Below are 23633 nucleotides of genomic sequence, written 5' to 3'. Positions count from 1 at the left end.
ATGCAAAAGAGCAGATTTGTCTAGCATAAATTAAACCACAGCATCACGGATTCCCTATTCCTTTCGTTAGAGCTTATGTTGACCTCACAAAATACTTATATTGCCCACCCAATACCTGGTTATTCTCTGGGTTAGTAGATGGTTCGACTAATTTGACTGTAACAGACAGACAGACAGACAGACAGACAGACAGACAGACAGACAGACAGACAGACAGACAGGACAGGACAGGACAGGACAGGACAGGACAGGACAGGACAGGACAGGACAGGACAGGACAGGACAGGACAGACAGACAGACAGACAGACAGACAGACAGACAGACAGACAGACAGACAGACAGACAGATAGATAGATAGATAGATAGATAGATAGATAGATAGATAGATAGATAGATAGATAGATAGATAGATAGATAGATAGATAGATAGATAGATAGATAGATAGATGAACCGTTTGTCTATGCGTACCTGAATTACACAATGGTCTCTGTTATGTTTTAAAATGCCGTTTCTCGATAGGCTACATATCACGCTTCGGTTGATTTTAATTGGCTTCCTAAACGTCAATCACCATTATGCCCCGCCCACGTCATGCTCGCCTCACCGCGGAACTCAAAACACAGTTCGAGGTTCAAACCTGAGCTGGAGGGACTGGAAGCCGAGAACTTAAAACCTGCGGTCGCCTCCACCTTCCGCTTTGCTCTCGGATTACATCGGTGCGTCACGGACATTTCGTTCGTGATATAACCTTTCCAGGAGCGAAGTTACCTAAGAAATGACTTCGGCAGGTAGAAGAAGTGCGATGGTGAACCCGGTGACAGTCACTTGGTCCAAAGTATAAATGTGCTGATAAGGAGTTTTTAGAAGTGGACCGTCAGTGACACGAAGACGGAGCCGTTGCGCCACGCTGTCACTCTAAACCTGGCAACCGCGGTAGGCACAGAGTTTGTGTTAAATCTATCTTTGAATTATCAAACAAGTCCTAGCTTGTTGTAAGAGAAGTATTGTAACTGTGATTCATAGTCACTTTTACTGTGGGAAACCTCTTACCTTTCAATGGAATATGAATAATATGATTATAAAAGTGCGTTTGGTTAATACTGCAGCCCTGATCACCAATCATCGCTTGTTGTTTGTTTTGAGTTTATGACTGTAGTCTTAGAAACCCTTGAAAGTTCTGTTTCGGTACCTCATAATGGATAGACTGACTCATCGATGGGCTTAATTTTACGTAGTTTTTCTTTTTGTCGTTTGACCTCAGGTGAGATGTTTGTGGTTTTTGGTATTGATTTGTTTGGTCAAAGCCATCGTCGCATCGCGTTGCTGTGGAAACAAAAAGAGACCCGCATCGCGTACAAGAGTTCAGGTGGCGCCTGGAATGCAAATTTAGCGTTTTATATTATGTGTGTATTTTTTTGTTATTCATTTAATTGGGTACGACGTCAAATATTGCTCCTTGTAAGTAATCTCATAAGTAATCTCATATGGGCTATGGTGTAATGTGACTTCAATGGAGCCATGTTAAACTTTTAAAATGTTTGTATTGACTTAAAGCGACAGTACACCCTATAATGAAACTTCTGTCGTCGTTTACCATATTGTTATGGCTTCCCTTCTTCTGTATACAGAAAATTATATGTTTGCTAGAACAGCCTCAAGTCACTATTCTCTTTCAGTTCATTTTTTTTCTTCATGTGCAATGAAAATGAAAGGTAACTGAGGTCATTCTTATTTTGTGTTCCACTTTAATGTTGCAAAATGCAAATATCGTGTTGTATAATAGTTTTACCTCTCATTTTATGTAGTTTTAAGTACCATTAATATGGTTAATTGTTTATTTTTAGACCACAAGGAACATTGTCAAACATTGTTCCCCATTATTTTGTCATCACGATCACTGTGGTTAAGTGGGACTTAACTGAAGGCATTACTTGTTTTGAATTGAATTATGTGGCTTATGGGTTGTTTCAGTAAGTTTTTCCTAAATGTACTCAAACACATCCATACTTCCTTCGCCCTAATGTACAGCCCTCACCCTATAGCCCATTTACTGTACTGACTAAGTTAATGATTGGCATCTATTATAAAGGGCCAGTCCTTATATTTTTTGCATATTTGTATGTGTGTGTGTACATTACTACTTGCACCCACATTCTATATTTTCAAACTCCATTAAAGTATAGACAATTCCATTTTCTGTTGATGGTTTTGCATTGTTTGGCCCTACAACTAACTCTGACCATACTGTGCTGGCAATCTCTTCTCCTGTGAATCATAGGTTACTCACCCTCATTAGACAAGACAACCTGTTCTCAATGTCACACATGCAAAGTTAATATACACATGTAAATATGCATGTCAGTAATTTAGAGCATTAAGGTTAAAGGGATAGTTTACTCAAAAATGAAAATTCTGTCATTAATCATTAACCCTAATGTCGCTCCAAACCCTTAATACCTTCATTCATCTTCAGAACACAAATTAAGATATTTTTGATGAAATCTTTCTGACCCTTCATAGAGAGCAAAGTAACTGAAATCTTCCCAGACCAAGGACATTGGTAAAACAGTCCATGTGACATCACATCAGTGGTTCAACCGTAATTTTACATAGAACACACTTGTGCTGAGCCTCGTTTACGTGCAAAGGAAAGCAATGTGCATGTGTCATGGTACTCTCCATAATGGCGGAGTTCGTATTTGGAGGACAAGAATTATTGAATAAAGTTGTTATTTTTGTTTTCTTCGTGCACAGAAATGTATAATTGTACCTTCATAAAATTGTGGTTGAACCACTGATGTCACATGGACCATTCTATCGATGTCCTTATAATGTTTCTGAGCCTGGGAACATTTCAGTTAAATTGCTGCCAATGCAGGGTCAGAGAGCTCTCGGATTTCATCAAAAATGTCTTAATTTGTGTTCCCAAGATGAACGAAGGTCTTAAGGGTTTGGAAAAACATGAGGGTGAGTAATTAATGACAATTAAATAATTTTTGGGAGAACTATACCATTAAGACTTTTAGGAATTAAGAAAAAAAAACATCAAAAGAACAAGCCGCCTTCTTTCTTCCACCTCAAAAGCCATATAAAGTAACAACACTAACACCCATATGCAAAGGAATTAAAATGATTTTTGAAGGATCATGTGACACTGAAGACTGCTTTTTTTTAATAAAACATGCTCACAGATCACTCAAGGCTGTTCAGATCAGTAATTTTATCCCACTTTGCGTCATGGATAACTCCATTATCGCTGTATTATTTGTGTGGTGTGGCTGTCTTTTGAATCGGTTCTCAGCATAATAATAGGAAACAAAAGGGTTAAAGGAAAACCCTGCCTTTCTGTATTTGCATGTCTTTCTGACTCTCCCTTTGAAAAGAGACCGTGGGAGCCTATAATTGCACAAGGGACAAGGAAGCTTGGAGAGTCTCCTTTTTAAAGTCTTGAAGATTTTATGAGTTTATCACAAGAGATTTAGTAACACATTTTGACTGATTAGCAGAAATGCAAATAACCTAAAGTATATATTTAAAACCTAGCATGCAGGGCAAATCTGGCTGAGATGTTTGTAGTGTGTACAAACGAGGAGATACGAAACCACAGGAATTCATTTCTCCCTAAACACCAACTGCATACCTCAGTCCGGCTTTAGACAAGTCTGGCTTTGCAAACTAAACAAAAATCTGACTTTGAGTTCAGTAACCTGGAGCTGGAGTTACTGGTATTTACATATAAATTCTCAAACACACAAATTAAAAAAGAAGCAAGTAAGTGAATGCCCTTGAATACTCGGAAACTTACTGTGAGTGTATGTGTGGAATAACAACATGTTTATCCTAAGGCTAGAGTGGCTCACAAATACAAGAGGAGCTTTTGTGTGTGTGGTCTGTCTATTCACCACAAATTTGCCCTGTGACTCATATCATGAGAATGACCTGAGCATTAGTAGGCTGTGGTGTCGTTCTGTCCTATCCACATGTTCCCAGTGCTTTTATCCTAAAGATTTTACTGTGTATGCAAATAAGACACATGTTGCTTGGTGTGGATGTATGGTAAAGTCATGTCACAAGTAGTTTGCTGGTTGTGTTTGAGTGAGATATTTTGTTTGAGTTTGATCAGTGTATCTGTGAGTGGGTTAGACCTATTTGTAAAAATTGAAGACGTCTCTCAAATTAAATGTCAGATCATATTTTCACATTTAGACTTTGTTACTTCTACAGTTTGGCATTGTGATGTCAAATTAGTGTCATGAACCCTCCAAAAATGTGGTCCAGTCAGGTTCATTATTGGAGGTATGGGTTTCGAAACATCTCACAAATGCTTTCTACAAATTTACATTACATTTTTTTCTGTATTTAGTTTAATGTACTAAATATTTGCTGAGCCATTGTCGTTCATACTTTATTATCATAAATGAGTGTCAAATTGTATGTGAACAAGCTTTTACATTTTTAATAACTTAATGCACAAATATATGCTGCTGACTCACTCTTGCATCCAAAATTCAGAAATAGTACATTTTGTAAATGCACAGTACATTTCATAAACACACAAAAAGGGCCATTTTGTATCTGTAATTTTGTGTACAGATTTTCTAATTTTAGTGTATTCGGAGCCTTTTTTTATTTGTGCTTTACATTGAAAATGTTTATAAATCAAAAACTATATCAATTTTTCAAAATTGAAAGCTGAAAAAATAAGCGTTTCATTGATGTATGGTTTGTTAGTATTTGACAATTTTTGGCAGAGATACAACTATTTGAAAATCTGGAATCTGAGGGTGCAAAAATATAAAATACTGAGAAATTCCCCTTTGAAGTTTTCCAGATAAATTCTTAGCAATGCATATTATTTATTAAAGTTAAGTTTTGATTACCGATCTATAATATTTACAGTAGGAAATTTACAAAATATCTTCATGGGACATGATCTTTACTTAATATCCTAACGATTTTTGGCATAAAAGAAAAATCTATAATTTTGACCCATACAATGTTTTATTGGCTATTGCTAAAAATATACTCCAGCGACTTAAGACTGGTTTTGTGGTCCAGGGTCACATATGTCAATTAGCTTTTGCATTCTTAATAACTTAATGCCCATATATATTCTGAGCCATATGTGAATAAGCTTTTACATTTGTAATAATTGTTAAGCTGTCACACTGATGCACAAAAATATATCTGATCTGTTAAATGTGCTCAAAGTGGATGGATGAATCACCTGACAACATATCCATAAATCTAGAAACTCTTCCATAAAAATGTTGCAAGCAAGATTTAAAAAGTTTTAGTTATTGATTGAAAGCCTGTTTCTCTGTTGTGGGAGAAATGCAAACAAACTCTTGTTTCAGAAAGAACTCCCTTTCAAGTTTGTCACTGCAAAAAGGTCACACATGAACAATCAAGACACACTGCTGATGTAGATAAGCACTGTACTAGTTTTGTACCATATGCAACACAGACATATGTGCATGTTATCGTATTAAAAACATGTTTATGACCCTTAAATGTTATCTGTTAAAGTTTAAATTTTAACTAAGTTCAAATTCAGAAAGAGAGAAACATCACCTGTTTTTGCTCTTAATTGCATACACACGGGGGGCATCTGACCAGCTGGCAGATGTCTTCACAGACATCTTCAACATCTTCCTGAGCCAGGCTGTGGTCACTATATGCTTCAAAAAGACCACCATCATCCCAGTGCCTTAGAAGTCAACAGTGACACGTCTGATGTCTGTTGATTACCCCCCTGTAGCGCTGACTCCCATCACAATGAAGTGCTTTCAACATCTGGTTAAAAGACACATTCACTCCACCCTCATCACTGGACCCTCTACAATTTGCATACCGACCCAACCGCTTCTACACCCTGCTCTCCATCTTATCCCATCTGGACAGAAAAGACACAAATGCCAGAATGCTGTTCATTGACTTTAGCTCAGCATTCAAAACAGTCATCCCCCAGCAACTAGTAAGTAAACTCTCCCTACTGCGTCTCAAGATGCCACTCTGCAACTGGATTCTAGACTTCCTGACAGAGAGACCACAGTCAGTGCGCATGGGTGGCAGAACATCAGGCACCATCACATTGAGCACAGGTGCCCCTCAAGGCTGTGTGCTCCGTTCACTGCTATTCACAATGCTCACCCACGACTGCACAGCCAAGTCAGAATCTAACCTCAATATCAAGTTTGCTGATGACATTACAGTAGTGAGCCTCATCAGCAACGACAACGAAACACCCTACAGAGAGGAGGTGGAATAACTTTTGAGCTGGTGCCACAACAACAATCTGTCTCTGTTGATTTCTGGAGAACTTCAACTGACAATCTTCCTCTGCTCATCAGCTGCTGCTGTGTAGAGAGTAAGAAGCACCAAGTTTCTTAGTATGCACATCTGTGATGACCTTACCTGTCCATCAACACCAACTCCACTGTGAAGAAGGCACTACAATGTCTTCACTTCTTGGGGAAACTGAAGAGAGCCAGCCTTCCACCACACATCCTCACCACCTTCTACAGAGAAACTGGAGAGCGTCCTGGCCAGCTGTATTACTGTGTGGTTTGGAAACTGCAAACTGCCACTGTGAAGGATTCATCTCAACCCTCCCTGCGCAGTCATCCTGCCATCATTTCCTGGAGACTATGCAGTTTCAGGACCCGCATGTCGGCATTTTCCCCCAGGCTGTCAGAATCCTGAATAAGCTGATACCATACTAAATAAGTTGATACCGCCTTCCCATCCCATGCCTCCAGAAAAAAACACTCCAATGGACATTCACATACATCTGCACTTGCACTTTAACTTTGCTGTGCACTATGGACACTTTTGCACAACTGCACAATGGTCAGTTTACATACATCCACACTCAGCCTCCCTATGTGCGCTAAAGACACTGTGCATATGCACATTATTTAACAGTATTTTGTCTGCTCTGAGCCACCTCAATTGTGCACTAGCACTTTATTCTTTCACTTCTAACATTTCTCACATTACTACAATTTTACATTCCTACCTCATATTTATTGCTCTTGTCAAGTTGCTATATTCTTTTTATGCTCTTATGTTTAATGTGCTCTTATGTTTACATTCCTGTTGTCATGAACGTTTAAGTATACTTGTTTTGTCACTCTTGCACCTTGGTCCATCAGAAATGACATTTCGCTCTTCTGTATAACGTGTATATGAAAGAATTACAATAAAGTTGAGTTGAGTGTGTGTGTGTGTGTGTGTGTGTGTGTGTGTGTGTTTTTGTTAATATGAATGTGAATTTGAACATTATTGCATGGTCTGCTGAAATTAAAATTAAATTAAAATTAAATTTATGCATTTAGCAGACGCTTTTATCCAAAGCGACTTACAGTACCCTATTCAGGCTATCAATTTTTACTTATCATGTGTTCCCGGAGATTCGAACCCCCAACCTTGCGCTTGATACCACAATGCTCTACCAATTGAGCTACAGGAACACAAAGAAAGAAAGAAGAAAGTATAGAGACACAAGAACAGTCTGTGCCAAGTTTAGGACATGCCTGAGCAGTCAAAACAGTGTGTTCTGAGCGTGCACACACACGCACACATACACAAATAAAGAGCTCAAGTGAGGGAGAAAATAGTGTCTTCAAATGAAAAACAAGCCTGATAAATTATCTTTGTTTCTTCAGGTCAAGGTTTTTCAAAATTTTTGAAGCCCAGGTGAGCCAGGTATCAAGGCAGCTTTTTGGATAAAAATTATGTTTGTGAGATTTAAATAATTGCCTTTTACATTTTATATATCAAAAATAAAATATTGTCTTGATAACAAGTTTATTGAAATTAAAAATTAGAGCCTGTATCAGATTGCCTGGAGATATGACTATTTCATACTGGTGTTTTATTATTTATTATTTTTTTTATACCTTTGTGTTGTTACCACTGTAATATTTGTATCAGGTAGATTTGTTTTTCAAATGTTTTTTAGTTTTTTCCTGTATTCAAAATTGTGTGTTGAAGTGCTTTTTTTAAATTAAATAAAAAAAAATATCCAGAAAATATTAACTTTGTACAACGACTTTTTACATTGTTCCTACCCACTATTGCAAAAATGTAAGCTACATAAAATTATTTTGAGGGAGAAAAAAAGAAAGAAAATAAAGCAGATGTGACTTCTCATAATTTAGTTTAGGTGTGAAATATCTGATAATTTCACGTATGCTAATATGTAAATCACCTTCATTTATTTGGGCACAGATTTTCTTGTCATTTCCTGATTTTCTTTGCCACACTCACTTGTTCTTGCCTATGTCTCTGTTGCTCTCTGCTGGCCATATTATGTAATTCAGGTACTGTAATTTTGTATTGAGTGTTGCCCGTTTTTGTCTCCACAGTAAGTTAATTGCAAGATGAGTACAGAAGACCAAATTGTACCGCAGTCTCCCAAGACATCACCCTCCACACCAACCATGACACCATTTACGCAACGAAAAGAGAGTAACTCCTCATCTGAAGACAACAGACAGGTATAAGACAAACCACTTCAGATATTTACTGAGGACTTAAAGGGATACTCCACCCTAAAATGAAAATTTTTATTAATTACTTACCCTCATGTTGTTTTCCAAACCCGTAAAATCTTTGTTCCTCTTCGGAACACAATTTAAGATATTTCGGATGAAAACCGGGAGGCTTGAGACTGTCCCATAGACTGCCAAGTAAATTACACTGTCAAAGTCCAGAAAAGTATGAAAGACATCGTCAGAATAGTCCATCTGCCATCAGTGTTTTAAATGTAACGTTAAGAAGCGACGAGAATACTTCTTTTTGTACGTGAATAAAACAAAAATAACTGCTTTATCCAACAATTCCTTTGTCAATCATCAGGATCTACTGCAGCAGTTTTTAACTGCCTTCTTGGGAAAAAGTCCATGTTTTTTCTTCCGTGAATTCTTAAATAAAATAACACACATTTTTTTTAGGACAGCTGGGAGTTGGTTGATGACTTGCGCGGACTGACAGGAAATATTAAGAAGCCTGAGAAGCAGGAAGGTTTGCTGTTGAAAAAGAGAAAGTGGCCCATGAAAGGCTGGCATAAGGTGATTAAAAGACATCATTGACTTTAATGGCTTTGAATACATGCATCTTTCACCTAAGTGTGTTTAAAGGCTTTTCTCTTTGTCTGTCTATGTTTAACAGAGATATTTCCTGCTTGAAAGGGGCATCCTTACATATGCCAAGACAGGAACTGATGTGAGTGTGAAACCATGGTCTAATCCACACACTTTCTCTAAGGCTTATGTGGAGTAAACTTGCTTAAATCCTGTCAAATATGCTCTTTCATCCCTTATTGTGTGATTGATTCCTCAGCTGAAGAAGGGGAGGTTACGAGGTCGTATAGATGTTGGTCTCTCTGTCATGGCCATGAAGAAGAAGTCAATGTGTATCGACCTGGACACAGAGGACAGTATCTATCACCTCAAGGTATTGGCACACGCTCACCTACACATGCTGGGCTCTGAATTGTAGTTAGTTACTCTCATTTTGAGATTTCACATTCTCATTTGCTGTATTTATCGTGACATTCACAGGCAAAGACTCGGGATCTGTTTGAACAGTGGGTGACAGAACTACGCCATCATCGAATGTTCCGTCAGAATGAGATCGCCATGGAGCCTCCCGAGCGACAGCTGCAATCTGAGCCCACCTCCAACAGACGAGTATTTACCCTCCTTACACAGTCATCAGTCACGAGTGTAGTATAAAAGTCAGCCTTTAGACTCAACATCCCTTCCAACAGGATAAGAACCTCTAAAGCGCTAAGGAAGTTTCAATAATAACAAGATCCACTGATATGCCATGATTTAGCCTGAAACAGTTACTTCAGTTAGTAAAATACGTATGAAGTGTATGTGTTGTGTATATTTATTATGTATATATAAATATACACTGTACACATACATATATTATGTAAATAATTACTTAAGTTTTGGATGCAATTAATCACGATTAATCGTTTGACAGCACTAATTAAAATAAAGTTATTTTAAATTGCAACAATATTACTATATTTATGATCAAATAAACACCGCCTTAGTGAGCATAAGAGACTTCTTTCAAAAACATTGAAATATTATAATGACCCCTAACATTTATAGATGTAACTCGTTATTTCCAGTTGAAACAAAGTCACACAGATTACATATTTTGTATTTTTACCTCTTTATTACCAGCGTTCATTTCTCTCCAAGCAGCCTTCATCCCTTTTGAAGAATAGCTGGCGCCAAAACTCGCAAGATATGGAGAAGTGCTGCAGAGGTAGATGCAAAAAACCTGCACTAACACATCATTCTGAAATATTATTCTTGGCAAAAGTACTGTACAACTAATACATAGAGAACATTTTAGAGTAGTGGTTTTCATGAGCAACTTTTTTTTTTTAGATCTGTCAGAGTGTGAGTCAGGGCTGCTGGAATTAAATCTGCTGCTGAAAAATATGGAAGTTCTTCACAGAACATTCTCAGCACCTGCCATTAACTTACTGCAGGTAGGGCTGTTTGGATTATTTGGATTGGTCTGTGTGGGTGGGTTTATTAAATATTATAAAACATTCATTTGAGGACATCCAGGTGAATCCTAAATAGCATTTTTGTATAAAATACAAAAATATACACTATTTGGGTTTTGTTAGATTTATGAAATATTTTTGAAAGAAATCTTTCGCTCTTTATTTAGACAAAGTAATGTATATATTTGTGTGTGACCCCAGACTGAAGGCTCTAAAAAGGAGAAAAGAGGACACAAAAAATGGGGATCAAAGAATTATAGCAAGGAACATAAAAGCACACAACAGGTAAAACAGCTCTGTTTCTAATTGCACATTACACACACAGACACTGCATCACACAGTCTCTCTCATTCATTTAACTGATCTGTTGTGTTCTAGCAAAATCCTGACACTTCATCTTCCCGTCTGCACGTATCTCACCCAAACTTGATGTATTCAGAGCCAGTTTCACCAGACTCATGCCTGGATAGCCCAGACTCACCAACAGAAGCCTCTCGAATGCAGGAGGAGTTCTGTCGGCTCGCTGGCACTGGTCAGTATGAATGCTCACATGCATGCTGCACTGTTTCAGGAATATTTCTATTAATAACTATGTTTTAAAATAAAAGAACAATTAAGTATTGTTATCAACTACTGATATTTTGGGAACTACAAGATGAAATGACACATTCTTTCTTCTTTCTCACTTTTCTCCCTTTCTTTCTTCTACTAGTTCATTCCACTCTTCGGTCAGCGTACACTTCCCTTTGCACAGAAAGAGACCGAGTCAGGAACACTTTAGATTGTATCACTGAAAAGGTATTCATGCAGACTTTAAGTGTTTATATGCTTAGTTGTTAATGGCCAAAATCAACAAAGCCAATTCGGACTTCTTTTGATTTTCTCAACCAATCAGGATGTCCTCGATGGGTCACGCCCCCTCCTGCAGCAGGTGTCCAGTGAGAGTCGAGGGTCAATCCCAGAATCCCTGTCAGAGTTCTTTGATGCTAAAGAGTATCTGCTGTCTGGCAGCTCATCTGAAAATGAGGTCAGGGTAGTCAAGTGTTCAAAACGCAGATTTGCATGAATAATCTGTCAATTATTTAAAATTGAAACAAAATATATTTTTCATCAAAAAGATTTTGTATTTTTTGTGACCAGGCGTCTGATGATGATTCGTACGTCAGTGATGTGAGTGACAGCACGTCAGTAGAGTATTGCAGGAATGAGAACGGCATCACAAAGGAGATTTTAAGTGAGGCACTATCCAAACTCACCTTTATGAAGCTTCACCTTTCTTTACAGCCATTGTTAATGGGTTTTTTGTGTATGTCTTCAGGTAATGGCAATGACTACGCAGTGAAGAGGCGAAACCGTTTGCCGAGTTCACGCATGAACGAGAGCGTGAATCTGTGGAGTATTCTGCGTAGTAACATCGGTAAAGACCTGTCGAAAGTTGCCATGCCTGTTCAACTCAACGAGCCCTTGAACACCCTGCAGAGACTGTGTGAGGAAGTTGAGTACTGCCACCTGCTGGACACTGCTGCAAACACACACAACCCACATATGCGCATGGTAAGAGCAATCAAATTAGGTTCTCATGCATTCTTGTTGGTCTTTCTGTCTTCAAAACTGTTTTTTGTTATAAGGAATTGTTGACTCAAAAATTCACATTTACTGAAAATTTACTCGCTCTCAGGCCATCCAAGATGTAGATGAGTTTGTGTCTTCATCCAAAAAGATTTGGAGAAATTTTGCTTTACATCACTTGCTCACCAGGTCCTCTGCTGTGAATGGGTGCCGTAAGAATAAAAGTTCAAACAGCTGCTAAAAACATCACAGTAATCCACACTCCTCCAGGCCATCAGATAATGTCTTGTGAAGTGAAATGCTGTGTGTTTGTAATAATGTTTTTAATTTCTAAAATCTGTTCTAACCATAATCACTGCTTTCTCTGGTGAAAAAGCGGTCTTGTCTGAATCAGGAGAGAAATATATCCAGATCAAAAAAACAAAACAAATATGTTTTAAACAAATATGTTGGTGGATTTTGAAAGATCAAAGAGGAATGGACTTTTTCAATTTTCAAAATATGGATTTTGCATGGTTACGAAGTAATGCACTTTAGTAATGGACATTCAGCTTTTCACTTCACAACATGGTAATTGATGGACTTGATGGTGTTGATTACTTGTAGATTAATGTGTTGCTTTATCAGCTGTTTGGACACCCATCCACTGGTGAGCAAGTGAAGTAATGCTAAAGTTCTCCAAATCTGTTCTAAGGAAGAAACAAACTCATATACATCTTGGATAGCCTGTGGGCAAGATAATTTTCAACAAATTTTCGTTTTTTGGGTGAACTATTCCTTTAACCATGTATTCTATTCTTGTTTGTAGGTGTATATAGCAGCTTTTGCTGTATCTGCATATGCGTGTTCGTTCACTAGAGCAGGAGGAAAACCGTTTAATCCTATACTGGGAGAGACATACGAGTGTCTCCGGCCAGATAAGGGCTTCCGCTTCATAGCTGAACAGGCAAGCATGCACATTTCTCTTTTTTTTTTTTCTTCCAAAACACAAATGTATACATGCTCACATGAACCATTACATTGTGTACCTCAGGTCAGTCACCATCCACCTGTGTCCGCTTGTCACTGCGAGTCCAAAAACTACAAATTTTGGCAAGGTAAGTGAAGCACACTTGGCCAGAGTCAAGCCTTTTAGGATTTAGCATGATTTTAATGTCTATTCTCTGTATGCCCATTAGATGTCCGGTGGAAGAATAAGTTTTGGGGAAAATCCATGGAAATCGTTCCCATGGGAGTTACTCACTTAGAGCTGCCAGGGTGATTTCATTTTGTCCTGAATTGTTCTGATTCCCATTCACTTCCATTATTCCATCCTGCACTCTCCACCATGTCTCAGTATCTTGCTCTCTCGCTCTCTTTTACCCATTCCCTCATTCTCAGTTTTGGGGATCGTTACGAGTGGAGTAAAGTCACTTCATGCATTCATAACATTCTGAGCGGTCAGCGCTGGATCGAACACTATGGGGAAATGTCTATCAAACACTCTACCACCATGGGAGACATCAGTCATTGCAAAGTCACTTTCCTCAAGGTGGGGCCATCAAAACATGCAAAACATGCAAAACAGGCTTTAATTCCATATATGCGTGTGTATCTGTTTATCATGCCCACATCTTCATCTTGTGGAATAACTTTGACCAAATTTTCATTTTGTGTGAATAATTACTTATGATTTGTTTACTGCATATCCTACATGCAGTCAAGATCTGGAGGGCTGAATGCTAATGATGTAGAGGGTGTGGTCACTGATTCACATGGGCGTGTCATTCACTCTCTGTTTGGAAAATGGAGTGAGGCCTTGTATCTGGGCAAACCACCTTCGGTAACCTGCATCTGGAGAGCAAGTGAGTCTCAGACCAGTCCAGAATAGTCTGTTTAGATGGATTTAAATGGTTCAAGCGTCTAACTTCTTTTCATTGTTCTGTCTCAGATGTATTTGTGGATAATGACCTCAAGAGGGCGCTAACACAGCACTGTTTTTGTCTCCACATGTGTGCATTTAGATCCCATGCCTGAGGACCATGAGCAGTACTATGGATTCACACAGTTTGCAACGGAGTTAAATGAATTGGAGGAGGGCTTAAAGCCACTCTTGCCTCTGACAGACAGCCGTTTTAGACCAGACCAAAGGTACAGACATATGAATTATGCATATATGTTGTCCCAAAGTGAACTTTTACCAGTATTATATGCTCTTGGCTACTTACTGGTCCTCTTTTTTTAAGATTACTTGAAGAGGGTGATATTGCCGGAGCAGAAGAACAGAAAGAAAGAATTGAAGTCCTCCAAAGAGAGAGGAGGAGAGTCCTGCAAGAAAACAGCATGGCACACTCGCCCCGATTTTTCAAGTAAGTGACTCTTACGAACACAAAGATGCAGCTGTTTTGGGTGTGTCACGAGTTTCTGTTCGTAATTCTATTTCTGTAATTCAATCAGGCGTGCTGAAGATGACTCTTGGGTGAGCATTGGCACTTACTGGGATCTCAGGAAAGACCCTGGATTCAGCAAACTAGAATTCCCTGTGCTCTGGTGACCACCAGTGGATTTGTCATTGACTTTCTGCTTTGGCTGTATATAGATCCCTGTTATTTGTATGCAATCCTGCTGAATACTGTGGGATTTAATTTACCACACATTTGTTGATGTTTGTGTATTGGAATTTATCTTTGTTAAACAGACAATTTTACAACACAAGATAGAAAGTACCTCTGGAAAGACATTTATGCCTTACTCGAACTGTGTAGTTGATGTTTAGATGAAAATGCACTGACCAATGACATTTGTACGTGCCTGGATCTAATAGTTTATTATTAATTAATGAATTAAGTCAATTAAAAAAAAAATCCTCAAATTGAATCAATCAAAAATAAATTACACAATATTAAGATGATATTAAGATTTTGAATCTTAAATATATATAATTAAGCCTGTATTTTGGACTGTTATAGTTTTTTTTTTTGCATTATGACTATTTGTTATTGTCATTCTCATTACTGTAACGTGAAAAAGATAATGTATTTAAATTTTAAAGTGTGTATACAACATGATAGTATTTTTTACTTTTCATTGTTTTTCTTTTAAAATAAACACAAAACATTATATTAAAAAAATCGAAAGTATTACAGTGATGAGAATTTAGGTTACTTATTTGTCATGCAAATAATGTCAACGAGCAAATTAAAAAAAATCTAAGTCCTAAAAATAGGCTTTATGTTCTTTTATACAAAATATAATTTCTCATTTATTTGTTTTGTTTTATAAAATAGTAATTGAGTTTTTTTGAGTGACCTGGGCTGAATGTTATAATGAGATATACACCAGGAGAGTTCGCACTATAAGTGTTTGAAAGTCACAATTCATCCATTGCGGACTCACTCACTCCACTTTATAATCAGGGAATATAGAAATCAAAAACTATATCCATAAATATTTGTGCACATACTACAATGATGATGTGTGCAAATTTAAAGGGAGCTTTCTTAAATTTGGTTAATAATAGAAAACTAATATAACAGTATACAAAATATATGTTTGAAAGAAATGGCTCAATTAATGGCAATGTATGGTAATTTTGTTTTATGTATATGCTTGTCCTCCTTTTCTGCGTATGTTTGTTAAAGAGAGCGAGTGATAGTCTACATGTGCTTCTTGACGTGCCTGTTACACTTGATAACTGTTCTGTCTCACTGTGGGTGTGGTGTTTCAGATGTGATAAACACAACATTTCTTTCAAGACTATAAACAAACTGAGGACTGTTGCTTTCAGAGGACTGGGTATGGATTGCATCAGTGTATGACTGACCACATGTTTTGTTGCACAATAAATGCTGTGAGCACAAATCTAAGGAAATTTTCCTTTTTTATTATACAGACGTTTTTGGATAGTCACTTATTGCTTAACTTTTATGACGATGGTTGTTTGCATTTTTTTTTTTTTATTATTATTATTATTATTTTTTTTTTTTTTTTGTTACTACAAGCTTGAATTAGTAGGAAAAGATATTATATCATGATGAGCTTTGAAGCTATTGTTATCAGGGTTTACTAATAGGAACTTTGCTTTCCCATTCAATGGCTGGTAGGAATTGTGTAATACTAGAAAGATCCCCTTTCTAGACATGATGGATTTTCATTTAGGGTTTTTTTTTTTTTTTAAATGGAGATCATTTCATAAACACATACACGCACAATGAACGTCACTGGTGTTTCCCTGACCAAGGAGCCATTGCTATATAATTCATGTTTGACTGTGATATCCAAACTAAATTCTGAAGCAATGACATAAACCAGTATTGCAACAACTGCCAAATCTGAAAAATGCTAATTGATGCATTTGAGTTCCTATTTGAAGTGTTCAAATGTTACTTTACATATTGTACAGAAGTGAAGAGTAGATGAGTGCGGACACAGCTAGAAGGTATAGAGTAAATAAAGTGAGAACATTTAAGCAATCTGACCACAGCTTCCTTTATGGTTGTAACAATTTGTAGGGTAAATTCCCATGAAAGCTACAAGCTCTCTAAATGTTTAACCCTGTGTACTCCTTTGCACAGACCGTTAGATGTTCTTGTCAAAGAACTTGAATACCATTCACTAACTTGTGTAGCCTAGTTCAGGCAGTTTGAGTGATGGTGTCATTAAAGCCAGTGATTGGGAAGATAACTTTGGAAATGTAATAGGTTAGAGATTACAAGTTACCATATTTAAAATGTAATAGCCTAATTAGTGTAACTATTTCAATAACATTATTAATGTAACTAATTACATTTGATTACTTATCTATATTTCTAAAAAATTATTTTACTCAACACTGATTACTGTCAGACTAGTCAATATCCTTCATCACTTGAAATAAGATTATAAAAATGCAATTTTAAAGCACAGCCACCACAAAATCAGATTTTAGCAGATATTTTTAATTCATTAAATTGAGGTTAAATACAGATTTAAAATCATAATGAGTTATAGCCTATTAGTTTAACAGCTGTTCTTGAAATCTTTGCATAGCTATGACAGGAAAGAGTTCATCTTAAAAAATAAAACCATATAGGCCTAGCCTACATCAATCCAAATGAGAAATAAAACAGTTATCGAATATGCATGTGTCCTAAACTCCTGAACGCTGGAGAGTCTCATATTTTAGAGAAGTCAATGCAATTTGTAATCGTACAAATTTTTCATAAGTAGCCTAACTGTAATTTAATTACATTTAATTAATTAATTTTTTTCTCGGTAACTGTAACAGATTACAGTCAGATTATTAGAATATGTTCCTGGATCAACACCTTTGATGATCCTGGATCAACATTATTGTCCAAAAATATAACCTTAACCCAATCCTTAACCCTACCCATAATTTATTCCTAAAATCAGTGGGAAATTATATCTGATTAACAAGGGTGTAGAAACACCTTACCCTGATTTTAAGTTTAAAACAGATATTTCCTGAAAATGTATATCTCAATTCTGCTTGGTTGATAGGTATGTTGATCCAGGGGAATGTTGTAGGCTACTTGGTGAAATCACGCTCTCCAACAGATTACAGTTACAATTATTTTGTAGTTCAATTACGTAACTTCTGTACATGTAACTAGTTACTACCCCACACAAATACGAGTAGTGTAAAACATATAGCAAATTATATATAGCATACATATGTATGGTGTGAAACAGGTAACTCTCATCGTAACATTTGCTCTCTTCAGCTACATAAAACATGTCCTACTTCATCATAACCAAAGCTGTTTTTTTATACAAATAACCCACCACCTCATCACACCCGAGTTGTTGTTTTTTATCACGTCTATTTATTTGTTTGTCATTCTGTACGCTTCATCCAGTCAAGAACATTATTCTTTATTTTAAAACTGCTAACAAAGCATCCCAACGGTTTTATAATACCCTATTCTTTGAACTACTCTTCGTTAGTTCATTATTTGTAAGAATGATTATTTATTACATCTAGAAAATCCACCAGACTAGCTACTAAACGAAATCTCGCTTTAAAATTCACTAGCGTTAACTCGAACCGTTAAAATCAATGAAAGGACAAGCCTGTGCTTGTCCCACCGATTATTTATAGTTGCGTTCATATGATTCCGATTACAGGAGCTAACCTTTTGCCAGAAACCAAAATATTAGATCTCATGAAGTTCAGCGCCGCCTCCTCCTCGCAGACAGTCCAGTTAACGCGATGCTATCGCATTACGTGTGAGGGGACTTTCAGGAGGCGAGGAGGCGTTTAAATGTGCGTGCACTAGATGATGTTTTTGCACTTTCTGACCGACGAGAACAGTACTCTTTAAAAAAAATCATAATCTATCACTGTTTCCGCTCTCCTTTGGCTGTGGATCTTCAACGTATCACCAGCAAACTCTTAACAGCGACAGGTGTGTATAAACAAATAAAAAAATATCTGTATAATCTTACACATGATCACAAGATTTGATGCGGGACTGCATGCCTTTGAGGAATGTAGTCGTAACGTGATCATTGATGTGATGTTAAGCCATTGGCAAATGTCTGGAAATTAATGCTGCTCTTTTGTGACTAAAGTTGTATGAACATAATCTTTGAAGAGCAACATTCATTTTGCACATTGCTTGTGCTCCGTCTTTGTAAATAAATGATGTGAAAATAGAATTTAAGTATTTCGAGCAGGGGTCTTCAGCCTTTTTCAGTTGAAGTAGGGACTCTATGGAGGTAGAGAGATGGAGCAGTAGTATTAAACTGAGTGTTGTATGTAAATCTAGTTTACATTGACATGCATATTCAAATTACTTTCTAACTAGAATAATATGCTACTTTTGGGTTAATTGTAGCATGGTTTATAACTTTTAAAGGGATAGTTCAAGTTCTGTCATCATTTACTCACTTTCATTGTTTTCCAATGACCTTTTCTTTCCAAAAAAAAAAAGTAAATAAAATGTACTTTTTACTTTCTTTCCATGCAATTGCAATGAATGTAGACTGAATATGTCAAGCTTCGAAAGGATGCAAATGCACAATTGTGCGAAAATTTGTTCGGTAGAAAAAAATAAGGTCAAACAGGTTTTCAACAAGAGGTTCGTAAATAATGACAGAATTTTAATTCTAGGGGAAACATCACTATTCTAGAGAGTTTAACATCATTATAAATAACTCTGTAATGCTGTTTAAAAAACACAGCTGTCACTTTAGACTCACTGGCCCATTGTCAGGGCAGTTTCACTGACTGGAAGGTCCTCAAATAAAATTACCCTGATTTTTCCCCAGTTTAATCTCCTTATAGCAGGAGACCAAAGCTTTTATGCCGTCTTATTCTGTTAGCATGATGAACCATATCTGTAACTCCTACAAGCCACCATCTGCAGTGCATGATGCAGCTGAAATGCTATTTTCAGCTCTTCTCAGCAGTCCATGACATCTTAATTCATTGTGAGATTCGATTTATTTCACCTTTCACTAATCTCACCTAATCCATGCAATTCATATTCATCTCTTCTGTCTTCTGTTATTTGTTCCTGTTTTTGGTATTACTTCATGATTTTGGCATGACGAGAGAACTCACTAGCACACCGCTATTTTGGGGTTTTATTATGCTCGGTATCTGCTGTGGAATGGCTGTTTGCATATGTTATGATATTTCTGTGATTTCACAACTAATAAATGATTATTTCATCTAAGTTATTGTATATTTGGGAATTAACAGCAATTCGGTTACTGCTTTTATACAGTTTGCTTCCATCTTGAGAAAAGTCAGTGAAAGTGTTCACTTTTTCCACTATGGTTTGTTTAATGCTGTTTATGTGTTTACACAGAGGATGTTTGAAAAAGCGACAAAGAAACTGGTCCAACAGATAGATCCAAACGGTGCTCTTATTGCGGCTTCCACCCTAAATAATTCCAACAAATTAAAGCCTCTTGCGGTGGTGCAGAAAATCCAGAAAACCTGGTTCTGGCAGCAAACTAAATACAAACCCACAGAATTCAAACTCAATGACCTGCTGGAAGGGGATCCAATTAAACCAGGTAAGTGCACAGTGAATAAGTATGTTAGATGTTTGAAGTTAGAGATTGATATGTCTTGCGTCTGGCCTTTTTGAAATTAATATCTCTCTATGTTTCACCAGTGTGTGAGGAGGAAGAGCTTGTAAAGTTTGAGGGAGAGTATAAAAACCTTGTAGCTGGATCTGTAGAGCTGGGATGTACTGCTGTCTGCCTAAATGCGAATGGACAGAGCACATCGAAACTTTATTTATCCCTCGGAACACTTAAGAAGGAAGCTGTGGACATTCCCAAGCTTGTGAAGCTCACAAATGGAAGGTAAAAGAAAAACTATATATATATATATATATATTTATATATATAAATCTTTTTTTTTTGTCGTTATTTGGAAAATCAGTTAAGGTCCTAAAGCTGAACCTTGCTGTATCCCTTGACAAGACAGTTAGTTCAAAAATGATTATTGTTATTATTTAAATTTTTTAAACATTTTAAGTTTTTCACCCTCATGTTATGCAAATTCTGTAATAAAGATATTTGTAAAAATGTCTAAACTGTCCAAAACAGTTCTGGATTTTCATTCAGACATTTGTTAAGTTATACAGGTTTGGAGTTGCATGCGGATGAATATATGATGACGCTTTGATGCAAATAAGATAACAATGTGATGTGTTTTGATATTCATTCCTCTGCTCTCGACCTTGATGACCCCTGTAGGAAATTGGACCTCACGGGCTCTTTTTTCAAGAAGCTCCCCAAAAAAAACAATACTTTAACCCTCCTTAAAGAGCGAATTTTAAACACCAGTGACTGCTTTATCTGCTACATTGAACGGGAGAAGGCTGTCTGCTGTGCTGAGATTCATTGTACTGAGGTTTGTAACAAGTGTGTAAAGAACAGGAGTTTAGCTTCATTAATAAATGTCATTCTCATATCATATGATGCCATTAATAAATCTGCTTTCCTGGCTCAGTGTTGTTATTGGTAAATAAACTGTTTACATTTTCAGTAATTAAATCTGAAATAAAATAAAATATAAATATTGAATGATATTCTGAAACTTAATACTAAGAAGCTCTAAATGACTAAAACTGAAATAAAACATAAATTAAAGCTATACAGGAAAAAAAACTACATTAAAAATAAATAGCACAACATAATATGAATGAATACTATTTGTATATAAATAATACAAAAAAGAGACACACACACAGAACTGTTTCTTTGGCGTTTCAGACTTACATGAAAGACAGCGGTAAATTTCAGTATGGCTGTAAGACAAAATTTCACATCCCACCGGACACTGTGATGGCTTACAGTGTCATTGAAATGACCATCAGAAGTGACGGCATCTTTGGTCAGTGACATTAACTGAATATGGCTGAACAACATTACAATACCTTTAGATTATTTATAACATGTATCAACAAATACTACATTCATCACTATTATTTTTTCATGTATATGTATTTTTTATTATTTTATATAAATTTATATAAACAGTTTGACAAATGTGCTTTATATGTATTTGGGCTTTCCATGTCTGAGTTTTGATTTGTGTGTGAGTTTAGAATTGTGCGTTGGGCCCAGTGGGGTGGAATCGGATGATATTTCCCAGAATCCCTTTCCCACTTTGTCAGAGGTTGACGGTCAATGGCCACTTATCCAGGAAGGTTTTCCCCTTACTATTCTAAAAAAAGGTGTGTGTTTCAGTTCCTTTGTTTTCTGCTCAAGCTGCTGTGCAGAAGCAGAAGTAGGATTTATTTTTCTTTCCCTTTTTGAAGTTCCTAGTTATTAGGATATTTTTCCATTTTAATAATGAGACACTTTAATGTAGGTTGTTACAGGATGTAAATGTATGGTCTCTTTGCAGCTCTTGCAGATGTGCAGGCTAGATTTTGTGCACTGGCCGACTTGTGTGCTGAAAGCCGTTCTTCCATCCTGCTCCTGTTGAGGAAAATATTGATGGACCGATCTGCCTTGTCAGCTTTGGTGGATAGAGTGAGTGATAATGCTTGCTAAATCACACAAAAATTGCAGAAGGATATTGTGAAATTGCATAAATGAGGGATTCCTTCTTTATTTTCCATAATCTAGGATGGTTTTAATTTTAATTTTTGTGCCTGTACCCACAGATTTATTTCTCTTCTATATTAAATTAGTAAAAAGTGTTAGTTGGAACATCATTAAAAATTAAACAACTTTAATTTTTCAAGACTTCAAAGTCAGGGGTCCCATAACTAAAAAAGAATACACAAATATAAAAGAGTTTGTTCCTCTTTATATCACTTATATTTATTTTTCTCATATTTATTTTTCTCTGATCTCATTGTCATTTTTAGCTTGAGGTGTTAAGCAGCGGTGAAGCTCCCAGCTTCTTAACCAGCGAGTTGTCTGAAGAACAGAGTCAGAACATTAGTGTATTTTTAGACTTACTGAAGTGTGAACAACTAGACAAGATGTCATCAACGTCATTGTCAAGATATAATGGATGTCAGATATCAACAAACAACCACAGCGATCCTTCCTTGGCATCTGAATTAAATGGATCAAGCTCCACACCAGAAGAACAGAATGGATGTCACACAGCCGTATCCCATGAGAATGGATGCTCAACAAAAGCAAGCAGGAAGAACGTGGAGCTCATGTATGCCATGCAAATGCTGATGAACGCTCTTGAGGGTTAGTACTATACTTAAACTCAGAGGTTTCTTATGCATAAAGACTATCTATATTCACTCATAAACTTATTTGTTGATTTAGAGCTGATGGATGCTCCACTGGACTTGCTAGAGCCGTTCTGCACTTCTGAAGGTCTCCAAAGTCTACAGAATTTAGTGAGTTTAATATTATTGAAAGCTAATGCAGATTCTGCATTAAATGACATAATTTTTTCTGTTTCCCATAATCGAATCCTTTTTGTTTTCTGTAAACCTAGGTAATTCATCTGACTACAAGCGGTATGCCTCTCTGCAAGGACACCATCTCTGTTTTCCTCCAAAGTGATGATGACTTCCACAGAGTGGAGGAACTTTTTCAGTCATGCAGTGTTTTACTGAGGAAAGAGAATGACATGTTGACCTCAGAAATAACCTGTAAAGAGGGATTCCTCCCTATGGTTCTGTGCATTGCCATCCATGGCCTTGCATCCTTTGTTGCTGCGTGAACTGACAACTGAAATAGGCAGTTAAAGTGAATTCATGTTTTCCCAGTTACTAAGACATATTAATGTAGTTAATGCAGAAATAACTTGCTTTAGTTTTAATGTTCCTATGTGTAGACATTTACTTGCTTATGAATATTTTTTGCACTCATTTTATTTTAATTTATATTACAAATTTCGTAATAGTAATATATCTTAAACAAGGTGCTTTTACTCACACAGTTTTTAAATATTTCTGCAAATAAAGTTATATTTATACACTACCTTTATTTTACAGACAATTTTAGTTTTAATTTTTCAAAACTAAAATACACTTTTCTTTTATTACAGTGAAATTGTAGTAAAAACAACATTTAAAAACCTTTTTAAA

At 36.6% G+C, this 23633-nt stretch overlaps 2 protein-coding genes across 2 annotated transcripts; both read left to right on the top strand.

Annotated features, from left to right (window-relative positions):
• Positions 1-500: 500 nt before the first annotated feature.
• Positions 501-15023, top strand: LOC132145246 (oxysterol-binding protein-related protein 3-like). The gene is made up of 22 exons (XM_059556105.1): positions 501-935; positions 8375-8506; positions 8963-9079; positions 9180-9233; positions 9351-9464; positions 9572-9700; positions 10214-10298; positions 10424-10527; positions 10750-10833; positions 10927-11080; positions 11261-11346; positions 11444-11575; positions 11689-11782; positions 11867-12102; positions 12926-13063; positions 13151-13214; positions 13296-13374; positions 13498-13648; positions 13817-13961; positions 14121-14247; positions 14343-14465; positions 14554-15023. Exons 2-22 carry the CDS (start codon positions 8390-8392, stop codon positions 14648-14650), a joined length of 2430 nt encoding a protein of 809 aa, XP_059412088.1. The 5' UTR covers positions 501-935; positions 8375-8389; the 3' UTR covers positions 14651-15023.
• Positions 15024-18261: 3238 nt separating this feature from the next.
• LOC132145245 (gasdermin-E-like) lies at positions 18262-23526 on the top strand. Its single transcript, XM_059556104.1, has 10 exons — positions 18262-18506; positions 19917-20127; positions 20229-20421; positions 20818-20974; positions 21337-21457; positions 21672-21800; positions 21974-22101; positions 22443-22782; positions 22864-22937; positions 23039-23526. The coding sequence occupies exons 2-10, from the start codon at positions 19920-19922 to the stop codon at positions 23264-23266; spliced, it is 1578 nt and encodes a 525-aa protein (XP_059412087.1). The 5' UTR covers positions 18262-18506; positions 19917-19919; the 3' UTR covers positions 23267-23526.
• Positions 23527-23633: the final 107 nt, after the last annotated feature.

This window comes from Carassius carassius, chromosome 8 (genome assembly GCF_963082965.1).
Source record: "Carassius carassius chromosome 8, fCarCar2.1, whole genome shotgun sequence".
Lineage (NCBI taxonomy): Eukaryota > Metazoa > Chordata > Actinopteri > Cypriniformes > Cyprinidae > Carassius > Carassius carassius.
Note: the sequence above shows the minus strand (reverse complement) of the source record. Positions and strands in the feature narration are given on the sequence as shown.